Genomic DNA, 15,024 nt, shown 5'->3' on the forward strand with positions numbered 1-15,024 from the left:
TATCGGGTATAACATAACATTATCGTTTTATTTATTTATTTTTTTTTCTTTCCCTCTCTCGATGCGTAATAAGGTGCACCGATCGCGCTCTCTTCAAGAGCGAGTAATCCCGCAAATAAAGCCTTTACTCGATACAAAAGTGCCGTCAAAAATATCTCTCTCCCTTTTTTACCGGGCTTTATAGTTCGAATAATCGAAAGTCATCAGCCACAAAGAAATTCGTGTATAGGATTACTTCGGGTAATCGCGATCAACGCTAGCCAAGCGTAACTAACAACGGAGTAGGGACGGGCGAAGCTAATCAAATCGTTTCGACAACTAATTATTTCACTTTTCGTCTTAACCAGTCGTTATTAAATTACTTTTTTAAACTATACGCTAAACAAAACGCAGAGAAGTCGCATGTTGAATAGCCACTTTCTTGATTCTATAATGATACATTGCCAATTATGTTCAATTACTACATTCGGCTATCGATCCTGTCTCAAGAATGAAAATTCAAGATTCATATAAAATAAAGCGTTCGCTACAAACATTCAACTATCGTTTTATGCATTTATTTTATTCGTCTTTCAAATATTTCTTTGAAATCAATATCAACTTTGAAAAGTCCTTTTCGAGCGACTCGCTAGATCTTCGCGCAGTTTTAATGAATCGCTCATATTCTTATGGTTAAAACGACTGGTTACTCGCTAATTATTGCCCATCCCTACAAGAACATCGCTTGTCTTCTAGGGATTATCTCGAAATGTGTTCGCCCATGAGGAGGGCCACGCTCCGGTGTATATTTTGTGTGTATGTATATTGTGTCTTTGTGTGATATAACACAGTTTTACGTTACAATTTATATTTATCTCGCCCGTTCATCCTCGCAGCTTCGAAGCTTCCACTACATCACAAAAATATTAACGTTGAAAACTACTACAATGTAATCTTTTCATTTGACCAACTTTCGACTTCTCGGTGAAGAAGCTGACGCTATTTTAATAATTGCACCGATACGTCGCTTACGCCAAAACCAATCATCGTACTTATCATATATTCTATTTTGTGGAAATAAAAAAAAGATTACATCGGAAATCACAAAGCCAGAAATATATATATCTTTGAGAGTAAGGTTAAATTAGAAATAATCTACTTAAATCGGATTATCCCTAAAAGTGATCGCTTGTACGCAAACGGTAAACAAGGTCGCCCTGAAAGGATCATTCGATGGTTTCAAAACTTTGTTGGCAAAAGTAATCCTAAAAGCACATTTGACGTAGGTCTGGATACAATTGCGAAAACTTTACTTCTGACATGCTTTTAGTTACGATCAAAAAGAGAGTGGCATTTATATATACATTAGTATATATTAATACATACACATTATATATATTACATATACATTTATATATAAATAAATATATATATAATAAATATACATACATATATTTTTAAAAAAATTTATATGTATATTACATACATTATATATATATTTTATATACATATTATCTATACATTATACATATATTTATATGTAATTTATATATTTTATGTAAAAATATATATTATATATATATATATATAAAACAAAGTAGCACAAAAAATGCTTTAAAATTTGTGCAAATTTTTGCATTTATATACAAATCGATGTAATAATAGCTCTTTAATTGTTTTACAGTTTTAAATCTAAATATTATATATTGAGTTAAAGTCTAAAGAATCCAGAGTATATTTAAAAAATAACAGTACGAATAGAGAAAATAGTTCTATAAACGTTTTTAAATTTTTTTTTATAATTCTAATTTAATCGGTCGTGTCTAAAAATATGCCTTTAGGAAATTTTGTCAGAGATTTTCAAAAAATTTTCAAAATAAGGGAGGTATAATTTTCAAAATAAAAAAGTAAATGCACAAAAAAAGATAGATTTTATTTCAAGAAAACGTAAATGCGTTCGCGTTTGTCGTAACATTTCTCGCTTACCACCTTGCCGGGATTTTTAATCATCACACGGAGAGATCCTGGAAAGGATGAACTTTACAAATATAACAGAGATGCGTGTCTCTCGCCTACGTATCGATATATCCTGGTCATGTAATTCTATAAATGCGCAATAACGTTTATTGTAAATATAAATATTACGAATGCAGATTTATAACATGTCATGCTGAAATGGTACTTGTCGTTTTTTTTTTTTCCGGAAAGCTCATGAAAACTTTGCTCTATTTCAGGTTCCGCTTTCTTGGCGCGAAATAATGTTCTTTAACTAGAGTCGGTCGCGGAGGGGCAAGTAAAAGAGGGCAAATACGTATATCGTTGCACGATTTTATCACCTTTTTAATCTTGAATGAAGGATCACAGTGGTTTAAAATTTAATATTGTACGCACAGACTCCCCATCCATATCGAAGAAATCTCATCAGAAATGCTTCGCATCGCTAGAATCATTGATATCACGTGTGCTAGAAAAACACTATATAATTCATCATTCACGAAACTAACGCTTTCCCTTCGTAAAATATCGACGTATCTCTTTGCTCTCTTACTTGCCCCTTATATATTTTTAGAGTCTGCACGATTCTCTGATATAATCTCGCCGCAAGAGCGCGCAGACGCAAACATATAATACAAAAGCCCGTAAAGAGACGTCTGTGAAATAGACGCTTAAACAACGTCTAAAAAATTTAAACGTTCCGTTTGTCCGGATTGGAGCTCGTCGTTCTGGAGCGAATAACTGAGAGATTAGATATTCACAGCATAATTTTTCGTAGTGTCAATGAACATCGTAGCCGGGCGGCAACGAGAGATGAATACAGAAAAGGAGATGAGGGAAAGGGTGGGAGGGAAAAGAGAAGATGGTGAAAATAAAGAGAGAGCGGAGTCTGTGAAAAGCTTCCCGATTTCGCTACGGGCGGAAGACCGAGTTTCGTCCGTAGCTGTCTGTGTGTTCTACTCTCTTCTTGATATATGCGCCGCCATCGGCTAATAATTTCCGCAAGAAATTCGAGAAAGCGTGGCTTATCTCGGCGGGATATCGAACGATGCGTTTTAGAAACATTCCGTCTTGCTTCAAGGTTCATCATTTCACCAACGATAGGACAATTTTCGTCGTTATCGCTCGCTAGTATGCGACACTATGGCCCCATAACAACGAGCAGATAACGCGAAAATGCCTCCTAATTGCGATTAACGCGATTTCATCGGCACGACTCCCCGACGACCAGCGTCGTTAATAAGTGCCCTACGCGATGTAGAAGATACATCCAGTACAGAGTCTCGTCGAATGGTACACTTGTCAGGAGGGAGGGTGGCAGAAGATATCTGTTGCAGGGATTATCGAGCAAAGGAAAAGCTCGTTAACATAACTTTGACGGACGCGGTGCATAGGGTGAGCGATATGAGGGGGAAGGGACGGGAGAAAGGGACTCGCTCGACTAGAATATCATTTATCGTCGATCAAGTTAAGCCCTGTCTTTCTTACTCGGGCTTCAAGCGATGCCATTGCACGATGGTCTGCCTCGGCTTTGTGATCATATCCTGCCAGTGCTTCGTTTCGCTCGCGCCACTTCCGTTTTTCCCTGAAAAGGAATTTACGCTCTATGTACACTCAACATCGGATTCCAATTTCTATCCGCCGCTATCCATTACTACAATGTTTCGATCATCGAACGAGAAAAAAACACGCTATATTGTATATTTTTCAGTAGGAAAAAAAGATTTGGAATTTCGAATACTTTTAATGGACAAATTAAATTGGAATTCTGAGTCCAGATTCATCCAGACGTGTAACAATATGCTTAATAAATAAACTGCTGAGTAATAAAAATATATATGTTCAAGAGATCTATGTCGATTATGCTATTCTTCTTCTATTTTAAATATGGATATCATTGATAGAGATATAATACGAATACTATAAGACAAGAGCTCATTATTGAAAAAAATTCAAGATACCTGCGAGCTGAATCCGCCCGATCAGTTCGTTTCGTCCAATGTTGTCGAAATCCATTACCATAACATCCAAAGAGCATTCTCTGATTTTCTCCCACGGTACATTGAAGGAGAATACCTCGTTGAATACGGGGTTCAAGGTGCATTTGAAGATCGGAGTTTTGCGTTTCTCGATCCTCTTGTCACCAAACTGCAGCCACACCTTGACATACGGATCTGGAAATTGCGAATATTAATTAATCGAGTCTCTCATTCTTTTAAACGCGTAACGAGAAATGAAACCAAATACGTTATTATATAATTTTTATTCCAAAAGAATATAATTATATTTTTGTAGCGCAAATATGTTCCAATTTCTTTAAAAAAAGTGGATATTAAAAGATATAATTTTTCAAAGAAGATAATTGCGATTTAGACGATAGTACGAACAATATAATATGTTACCTGATTTTCCGTTGATATCCTTAGCTTTAAGATTCCTCGCCTTCAAGAGAGTCAATGTCAATATGGAATTACTCGGATGATAGCACAGCGAGCACAGGAGTTCTCCGCATTTATCCTTAGCCGGAGGTTTAAGAGCCTTCCAAAACGACGGTTTCTCCGATAAATCGACCTACGACAAGTCCACGAAATGTTACTGATATAACTGTTGTATTTTGTTTTTCATTTATCATGTTACTGATGTATCTCGTAGAATTTTCAATCTAATTATAGCGAATCAAAAAGTCCGACTTTCCAGAAGGAAAAAAAATTATCTTTCTATATTTATATTGAGATCACTAACTAATTTTATTTTTCATACATTGTGCTAATTCTATAGTTAGAAAACACGTGGCTTTTTCACGACTCTTTTAAATAGAGAAATAATTAAATAAAAAAAAAAAAAACAAGATTCTCGCGTGCATGTGTCTCTGCGTGTTTACATGTCTTTATGAAAAATTATACAATCTCTTACAGCGGGAAGGCAATGTTCGCCACGTTATCATTATTACCTTCGTCACGTTTGCCCCTTATTAGAGAATATATAGCGAACGTGCACTAATTACACGTTCTATTCCAAGCGGTCACATGCGGACATAATAATTAATTGCTATCGTATGCTGCGAATTAGAAATGTGGATCTTTTGCGACATAAACGTCCCGAATCGCGCAAACATGTCGAATTTAAGCAATTCAATTCACTATTGAAGCACTTACTTTCGAATAAAAAAAACTGAATTTTTTTCTCGCATAATAACGATGTATTTAATTATAATTATTATTACTGTTATTAGTGCGCATCATATTATTATTGTCTCGTCTTTCCATAATAATAATATTGATACAGGACCCGAGTTACGTTGCTAAGTGCTGCACCGGCATGATTAGCGAATTAAATTTCACTCTCTCATAAATAATATCATTAATATTGTCTTGCGTTTCCATTAGATTATTAATTTATATATAATATAATATATTTTGTAATATATATATATTTATATATTTATAATATATAATTTTCATACTTATAAAATATAATTATATACTATTTTTTTTTATAATTTAATTTATATAATATTATTAATGCGTTTTATATTATTAATATCAATAAAGTATTTTTTTATTAACATTTCTATATATATGCGAAGCTGTGCACGAGATGCACAAAACGACTGATCCGCGATGCCGGCGAATGCAGATATCGCTCTTGGGAAATGAATATGTGCAACAACGCATAGAATTATCACGCGCACGTGTCCCCCATGTTATTGCGCGTACAGATTATAACTTGTTCTCTCGGTAATATTGATACCGCATATTAGAGTTATGCTGCTAAGCGTTCCACAGACATTGTCGGATTAGTAAATTAAAACTCATTCACTTACGCTCTCTCAAATAAAACACAATCGCAGAAACTCGATTGATCTTACTTCCTGAATTTATGATGAAATTATTCCGTTTAATAAGCGTACGCATATTCAAAAATAATCTCTGTAAATTTATAAAGATCTTTTTCTTGTATAATTTATATCTGTCTAATATATTTAAATTTGAGAACTCGATATTTCTCGTCTCCAAATAACATTTCTCTATTACACGGCATATAAAAAAATATTGAAATAAAAAAAGTATCGTAATACCGAACATATTTCCTATTTAATAATAGAATGTGAATAATAGAATGATGATATAATCGAGAAAAACTAAAGAAAACAATTATTCATGAAAAAATAAATCAAAGATGTAGAGTAAATTTTTTTATAGATTTTATTTTTAAAATATTACCTTTTTCCGGTTGTATAATCACCCAGTTATAGAACATCTGTATATAATGTCATTGTAAAAATATATTTATAATCCGACTTTATTTTAAGATAAAATAATTATTTCGATAAATTCAAGGAGAGAAGCGCATCTATCAAATCTTTCTCTCTCTATCTTTCTCTCTCTCGTCGTGATTTCTCCAAAGTAATCAATCGATTCGCGTGTTCATCCGTTAGATTGGTAATTTCATCCGCGACGGCGGATAATTACGGAGTAAGAGTCCGTGGAAGCCGATTCCGGGACAGATGTAAGGTGACAGAGAGACGCGCGACGCGACGCGTCAGATTCCCTGTATCCTGTCACGCGCGAATCCCTTAAGCCGCGTGTAATAATTGAACCGCGCAAATTGCAAGAGAGCGGTAACGAGAAGGAGGAGAAGACGCGTCTCGTCAAATTACCTGGCAAAGCGGCAGAAACATCTCCCCTATGGAGTCGTCCCTCGAGAATCGATCGTAGTCGAAGACATGCAGATGTAATACCCTGCTCTGCAGCTTCTGTATGGGGAAACCTGTCGAGACATAAATGAGTATCCTTTATTGAATCATCATAATTCTATTTACCGAATTTAATTTAGTTTCACGCGCCTTCTCACAATTTTAGCAATTCGTCTTCTTCTGTATCAATATGATAATGGAGATGTAATAATAATTTATCATTTTTTTTTACGTTCAAAATATATTTTAATATAATTCTGCTCGTCTACGTAAAGAAAAAAATATATAATAATAATATATAATATATACAATGTAATAATATATAATATATATTTATTTGGTTACTGTGTTGTTATTAGACGTGATTTTATATTGAATTTTCTCAGACAGCTACGCTATTTCGCCGCAATTATTTTCTAAACGACGTTGTCTGACTTTTTAATAGTTAAAGAATTAAATAAATTAGTTAAAGAAATTAAATAAAATTTTAAAAAATTGTATTTTGAATTAATTACTTTAGAGATAACAGCGTAATATTTTTAAAAAGATCATATTGATAAAAGTGTTTGCGACCTCGATGATTAAAATAAAAATTAAATGAAGAAGTTTGATATTTTAGTCTGTTCGACTATTAAAATTTTACATAATTTGAGTTTAAATAGAAAAATGAAATTAATAAGAAAAGCATTATCGGATATATGTGCGCTCACCTTCGAAATAAAAGGTCTCGTTCCATCTCGGGTTCAACGTACGTCTTTTGATTTTTGTCTCGAGTCGGTGTTTCTTGTCCGGAAGCAACGTCACGCGGACGTAAGGATCGGAAGTGCCTGACAGGTCCTTCGCCGGCAGATCTTTACCCTGAAGCATAATAGATATATAGGTATAAGAGATAAATAAGTAGGAATTTTAAAGAACGAGAAGCTTTTCGCGACGAGACATGCAGAGTTGGTGTAGTTTCAAAGTAGAGAAAGTCTTCTTTACACGAAGAGCGAGATTCGATGTAAGTCTGCATAATCTGTATGTATAATGCTCTTGCATAATCTTACAAACAAGACCGGATTTCTCATTAGTATAATGCTAAGCCTGCGAAATGTTTAGAATTTACGAATAAGAAAAAAAAACAGAAAGTATATATCTTGTTTAAAAAAATAGGAATATAGACATTCGCTTGTCACTCTAAATCGCAAAGTTTTGAAATATAGATATAAAGCAATATTTTTTTACACTAAAAATACAAATATTTTTTTACTATATACAGTTAGCAAAAGTAATGGTAAAAAATTTCACACGTACAATGTAAACTACACACTAAAATAAATAACAAAAAAAATAATTAACAAGTAATTCAACCATTCTCGAGATAATCTAAACACTCTGAATAGAGATAAAAAATGCCAAGCATCATAATTCAGCCTCGTTTGTAATATTTACATGTATGTTTACCTGAATATCTGCTGTATATGGTTTATTTATAACACTATACAGAATGTTTTCCAGGAGATTTTTTTAAACAGATTCTCTGGTCAATTTGGAAACAATTTTTCACAAATTAAACTTTATAGACTCAAAAAGTTTGACAACAAAATATTCTTCAATTAATTTCAGAGAATTTGGGCATTTATTTTAATACAATTTTGAATTGCAATTAATTACATAGATATAACTTGCAGGAAATCATGATCTCTCTTAACATGTTCGCTAAAGGAAAATCGACTTCAAATTGACCAGAGAATCCACCGCTAAAGAGATATTCGGTAACTTTGCGATGCATCTGTCTATTAAATGTCTTTGTCTCCATCTTACAAAGTTATCGGCGGTCCTCCTAGAAGGTAACTTTCTATAGGTAGGAGAATTCAGTAATTGTGTATGAGTGTATGTGTGTGATATATAACTAATAGCATCGTCCTCAACAGATTGTAAGCGGTTCTCTCGTGTGTGCAACATAGAGTCGATGCTGTTAATAAGAGGTAGGTACACCAGACGTGGAGCAATCAATAAGAACGTAAGCTTGTAATGTGGCTTCGATAGCCACCCCGTATGTTTTTCGCGAAACTAGAAGAGAACTTCGCAGCCCCGAAAGATTGCTGCCGCTCTTTCCAACTTTCTATAAAAGTCGTCTGGTTGTTGGAAGGCTCGATCGTGACCTTGGAAGCGGCTTCACGCCTCGAGACGAAAGATCATTTCTCATTCGCCTGTCAGAGGCTGTCTCTCCCCGAACTTCGTAATGTCATTATGACGAGTCAAACTCTCGGAGATGAACGATGCCGCGCATTTAAAATACGAAGATGTATAAAAGTTGGAAAAAATTTTGCAATTTAATATTTTTTCTTCTCTTTTTTTTATATTCTAAGAATGAAAGATAAATTGGCCTCTTGCGAATTAATTATTTATTAACATTTTTTACTTCTGAATTATTAATTCTTTATAAGCATTTAATTTTAAATAAACATTGCTTAAACGAGAATTTTAATACGATGCATAATTGTCAAAATATTTAATGCTGAAAATTAAGAAAGCGTGTAGATATATAAAATTCCCTTAATCAAATTTTTGTTTACGAGAAAATGTGATTCTACAAATTGACAAAAAGAATTCGTGAATGAAACTTAGCTGTAAACGTGGCTGTGCTTGCAGATATAATTCTGTATAATAACATCTTGCGTGTGTATATTTGTATATATATTTTTGTAAAAGAAGCCTCTACTTTCGAGCTTGCACAAAGATATTGGACATAAATAAACGCGATATCTTTGGTGAATGCACGGTTGAACTTTCCATAAACCAACAACTTTTCATACGAGAGAAACACAGGAAATCGCGAAAATGGAAACTTTTCGGGATGAGGGGTCCAACTTTCATCCGAGGTATATTCCGAGCCATTTATAACGCACGCTTGTTGCGAAGAAAATACAGCGAAATATTAAATTAATCGAACCACCCGCGAACAGCGAGAGAGACTTCGTAAGAAAATCGCGTTTCACACGTATTATTAATATTATACTCAAAAATTGGGAATATAATCCTTTTATAATCTTTTTATAGTTCTTTTATATATACTATTTTTATAGACGTAGTTTGACGCCAGAAACAATCACATTTCTTTTCATAGTTCAATAAACAGATCAGAAATATAAAATTATACAACACACTCGCAAAAGCTCTCTATTAAATAATTCAACGACGCAGAGCGATTAAATATTCGCCAAGAAAAAGAGGTCGGATGCAAATTCAGCAAAAAATAATACTTTTTTTCACTAGCATGTGCTTCTTTAATAAACTACGCGATAGTACTAAGCGATTTTATTATAATTTTTCGCTAAAAAAAGAAAGTAGCACACTGGATATAGTATTATATATTCTCTCCTCTATCATCAAAAAATATATTACACTTTCATATATAATAATAATAATAATAAAATTCTGCCACGTAAAAAAAAATATATCTCTACTGTGGTTCGAGAAATTACACGTTAAAGCTTGAACCGGAAAATTATTGTAACGAAGTACAAAATTTTAGTCGCCGCGTACCACGTAAAGTATAATCGCGTAAATATGGCGGACGCATGTTGAGATCTCTTGGCACGATAATCCTTGCCGTGCAAAGAGAATAGTCCGGTGGCTACCGAGTGTGTTTCACTTAATGTCGGATTAAATCGCCCGGGAGGAAAAATTCAGCATTCGGTAATTTATGCGTCTGTTTACGACGAGAAATCTTCCCCCTCCCGCCCTCATGTTAAACGTGTTATTTTTCCTGAGACTGTGTTTCCGCGTTTGAGTTTCAAAAGTTCTTGTAGTCTCTATGTAACTGTAAAGTAATGTACGTCCCAGTTTTGCAGGATATTTCGTACACACATCTACGTTCGGTGCACAATGGTGTCTCCTCGTCGACGATTTATGGACAAGGACGGTCCTCATCGTCCAAAAATCGACCATAACGCGTTCGCGCATATACAAGTACAATCAAAAAATTAATGGTTCTATATGAAAAAATAAGTTGGAAATATAGAATAAAATTCTTTCATATAATTATTTATTTTCGAGAGAATTGACTTTAAAATTTGAAAATTTAGTAACATCTGTGCGTCCTTTGAAATTTGAAAATAATCTCTAATGGGTCCTTGTGTCATATTTATGCGATATAAAGCAACAACAATCTTCATTTGAAAAAAACAATTTAAAATAATTGAAATTCCACTGAAAAACTTATAAAATATAGGTATATGTAACTGTATTTTTTTTTTAAATAGAAAAAATGTTGCGTGTCCTTTCAAATATATATTTTTTAATAACCACTGTTGAAATAAATTCAATAATTGTAATAAGTCGTACAAAAAAGTGTAATGTGTGTTATCAATTTTTCAATTTAAAAATTTTTAATTTTGCCGAAAATAAAGTCTTGTACAAAAAAAATTATTTTGTCTTTTCAATTTATTTTTTCATGCACAATCATTAGTTTCCCGGTTGTATCACCAATTACAGAACAGCTTTTTTGATATAGCCTCGATTTATTATACATTTTTAAATCCTATCAGACGCACAAACGTCGACATCGAGAAATACGTATATCGGTCCAATCCGTTTAGAATAACATATTATATTATTGAATAATTTTTGAAAAGTAATTTTCAACAAGATCGTATCTCTTATCATTATTAATGTATAATTATCAACCACAATGTTATCGCTGTTAATGTGATAAACGTTTTCAATTTTGATTTAATATATTATTTAATTAAACATCTTTATGCACCAATACAATCGATATAACCCCTGCATAATATTATCCTCTCTCTCCCTCTCCCTTTGTACTCTCTATTATTTATATTATTATTATTATTATTATAGTCTCTATGGTTGCACAATATTCCGATTGCGTGCAACCGACGCGTGCAAACACGCTTAATAGCAAAATAAACTGCCGGCGAGTAAAGTTTCGGAGAGCCAAGTTCTGGGGCGCATCATTGTGTAAGGGAAACTTGGATATACCGACCTGTATGATGCGCAGAATAAGCGTGCTGTTCTGGAAGTCGTACTCGAGGCTGAAGTGGATCTGGCCGACGTTCTCGCTCGGCTCCGAATTATCGATATACATGTCGACCAGGGAGATAGACCTGCTCTGTAGGAAAGCTTTCTGCAACACACAACACATACGCACACGTATATATCGCGATCGTTACAATTGCTTCTTTCGTTCCCGAAGAAGACGACCCGTCTCGGTCCATCCTCTCTCCGCCTCGCTTCCAGAGGCAATACTTTTGTTAGATTAGAGTTTGTACTAAAATGCTAGAATCCCCCTCCTCTTAAAATCGAATTACATCGCAAAAGAACAAAGATCTCTAGAAGGATTAAATATATTTTACGTTCGTCCGACGTATCTCTCCGACATACGAGAATTTATTGCGTCCGCGCGAGCAATGATTTTACAATTACTGTCTATTATAGTTTACATTGTGATTCCTTCCATTTAGGGAAAAGAGGATAAGATGACGATCTTTTGGTTTGTCAATTTTTTCCCGAATCTGTGAGATGACGTAAAAGATTTTTTGGGGGATTTTTTTTTAAACTCCAACTTCCATTGCAATCCGTTCCATTAGCGACATTTAGAAAAGTATGTGTGTTAGTGATCGCCTGAAGGGTATGAGCTCAGCAGAGCTCATCCTTTTATTTCTCCTTCCTAATTTAGAAGGTCTTGCAGAATTTTCCTTTTCAGGCGCCAAATAGATTCTTCCTTCATAGAGAGAATTCACAAGACTAGTTGCTAGGATGTTTGGGTGAATTTCGAGACACGATCTCGGTATCTCCGAGAGACTGTATCTCCTAACTTCCTCTCTAATACTAGTTATGTCAGGGTCTGTCGCGATGTAGGGTCTCAATTGCGACGTACCACGAAGCGTCCACAATTATCCGCAGTATTTTAGGTTTCCAATATTACAGCTTGAGTGCCCCATAGTTGTGTGGACACCATATGTCCACTCAAGTTTAAGAAGACGCAAAAGTAACGATCTATTTTTTTAGAATTGGTTTTCGGGTAGTAATACTTCACAATATCAAGCAGTTCCTCCCTGATAAAATGAGCTGAAATGTTCACGAAACGTTGGAATCAAAAAGTCTACGCGGTTTTCAAATCCGAAAACCAATTCCAATATTCATGTACACCGCAAAAGCCTCAAATATCAGATCTATTTTTTTATTAATTAGAATCAATCGTCATCTACAAAGATTGGCAAATAAATAAGATGTTTCAAAATTGAACTTTCTTCAGGACGTGTCATCTTATCCTCCCTTTCCCCCTAATTCCCCTAATCGAGGGCGAAAGAACTAGGACTGTACCGAAAAAATTGTTTTCTTGAAATGCATACTTAATAAATCCTCTTAATAGATATTCTTAATGAATAAGAATATTTCCAGCTTTATTTTTGCTTTTTGAAATATCCTCTTAAATTGAGAATATATTCTTAATTTCTTTTGCAACTTTAGCGCCGCAATAACTAAATATAATAAATTAATAATACATTTAAAATAAATTAATAAAATAAAATAATTAAAATGATTTACATTTATAATAAATTTATAAGTTTACCAATTAATATTAAAAATAATAATATAATCAGCAAAAATGTGTATTTAACTATGTCAAATACATAAAACATATTCAATTATACGTGTAACATTTAAATACATGTAATAAATAACAAATGTCCATTGTAAGACTGTTTTTTGTTATCACGATTAATAATTTCAATAATACACTGATAAAAAAACCCATTAAGTATATATTCTTGCATGTTAAGAATATCTTTTTAGAGAATTTATTTCCTCTTAAATTAAGGATCCTTTGGCGCCTATTTTAGTGGAAGATATAAAGATAAGTGGCATATACTTAAGATGAGAATACAATTTTTTCGTGTCTTTACCGAGGGGTGTTCTCCTTTGACGTTCTGCAGCTGCTTGTTCTGCGGGCCGGCGGTCGGTGTACGGGCTTCCGCGCTTCCGGCATTGCTGGCGCCGCTTCCGGGCGCCGCCGTCGCCCCCGTCGCTCCGCCGCCGCTCGCGGGTCCTCCGCTACCACCCGCCGGGGATTTGCTCGCGGGGCTGCCGGTCGTCCTGAAAAATACATGTGAGATTCGTCAGCGTTATTTTTGCGGCGTTGTTTTCACGAGAATTACGGTCGTCTCTAGCTGCCCGATTATTCTCGTCATCCTTTGCTTCTCTGTGACAAAAAGAAACCGCGCTGCTAAAACAAACCCGACATTTTATCCGTTTTTATTATTTCCTCGAGGCCTAATTACACGGTTAATTGCCAGGAGTACCCAAGGAAAGGAATAATCGTTCTGTCGCAGTCCTAAAAATGTTCTATCACAATTTTGAAGAAATTAAAGATAAATTGCAAAACAATTCGAAAGGTCTTATTAATATCCACAAAATTTATATTTATATTAATCGTAGAAATTTATATTATATTAATTATATTAATTATGAAATTTGATCGTCGAGATTATATTCGATGAAAAAAAGACCTGGAAAACGATTACTCTCTTCTTTAGATTTAAACTATATTTTTACATTGTCGCAAAAATTTCTAGTTTTGAATATAAGACACATTATTCGTCTTTGTTACATCACAATAATTAGATAAACTATTTGATAATTGCTAGAAAAAGCAAGTCTCATGATAATCTTACGTAAAATTTTTTTCAACTATAGGGAACGATAGAGGCAGTTTTCTCTAGAAACAAATTCTCGTTGCATCTCAAGATATTTTTACACACTGCACTAAATGTATTATAATCCTCGACAATATTATAAATATGTACTTCAATCCTATAGATCCAGAAGTGTGAAAAAAAAATACAGCGAGCGATTATCGGTCCAATACTCGATTTCATTTGATGCGCAAAGCTGTACATTTCTAATGACACTTATAATCTGCTTATCGTCGACAAAATTTCTCGCTGCGTTTTCGTTTTTCGAAACGTTAACTCGGCATCACGAATATGCCGATTCTGTTTAACGAGACAAACATTGTCATCGTTGTCGAGTGACAACACACTATATAACAGGGATGCCTGATTGACGTGAAATTTGCCTCTGTGTACTGCCTCTCTCGCTCGTCCTCCCCCTGTTTCATGCACAGGCTTATCAACAACCTAGCGTATATATGTATATTCTAGCGATACGGCGTCTCGGTGATGTTAAAAGCGCAATAGGGGCGACAACTCTAACAATAAGATCTAGATAAGTCTTATCTCGCTCAATCTACTCTCTGTCGCATCTATTGCGACCTACACCTATGTTAGGTACTTGTATCGCTAATCGGCGCTTCCTTCTCTTTCTCTTTCAAGCACGCAAGCCGA

At 34.3% G+C, this 15,024-nt stretch overlaps 1 protein-coding gene across 8 annotated transcripts in view; it reads right to left on the reverse strand.

Moving 5' to 3' along the window:
* Window positions 1–1,891: 1,891 nt before the first annotated feature.
* The window catches only part of Syt7 (Synaptotagmin 7), a 175,693-nt gene continuing 162,560 nt past the window's right edge, over window positions 1,892–15,024 (reverse strand). For all 8 annotated transcript variants that reach the window (XM_083050343.1, XM_083050344.1, XM_083050342.1 and 5 more), the window contains 7 exons: window positions 13,585–13,774; window positions 11,661–11,801; window positions 7,381–7,528; window positions 6,635–6,744; window positions 4,377–4,545; window positions 3,936–4,148; window positions 1,892–3,559 (listed from right to left, as the gene is read on the reverse strand). In XM_083050343.1, the coding sequence (XP_082906469.1) occupies window positions 3,459–3,559; window positions 3,936–4,148; window positions 4,377–4,545; window positions 6,635–6,744; window positions 7,381–7,528; window positions 11,661–11,801; window positions 13,585–13,774 (1,072 nt within the window). In that variant the 3' untranslated portion in view covers window positions 1,892–3,458. The remainder of the gene's footprint in view (window positions 3,560–3,935; window positions 4,149–4,376; window positions 4,546–6,634; window positions 6,745–7,380; window positions 7,529–11,660; window positions 11,802–13,584; window positions 13,775–15,024) is intronic.

This window comes from Prenolepis imparis, unplaced genomic scaffold (genome assembly GCF_030444845.1).
Source record: "Prenolepis imparis isolate NDT839.2.m4 unplaced genomic scaffold, iyPreImpa1.0 SCAF_11, whole genome shotgun sequence".
Lineage (NCBI taxonomy): Eukaryota > Metazoa > Arthropoda > Insecta > Hymenoptera > Formicidae > Prenolepis > Prenolepis imparis.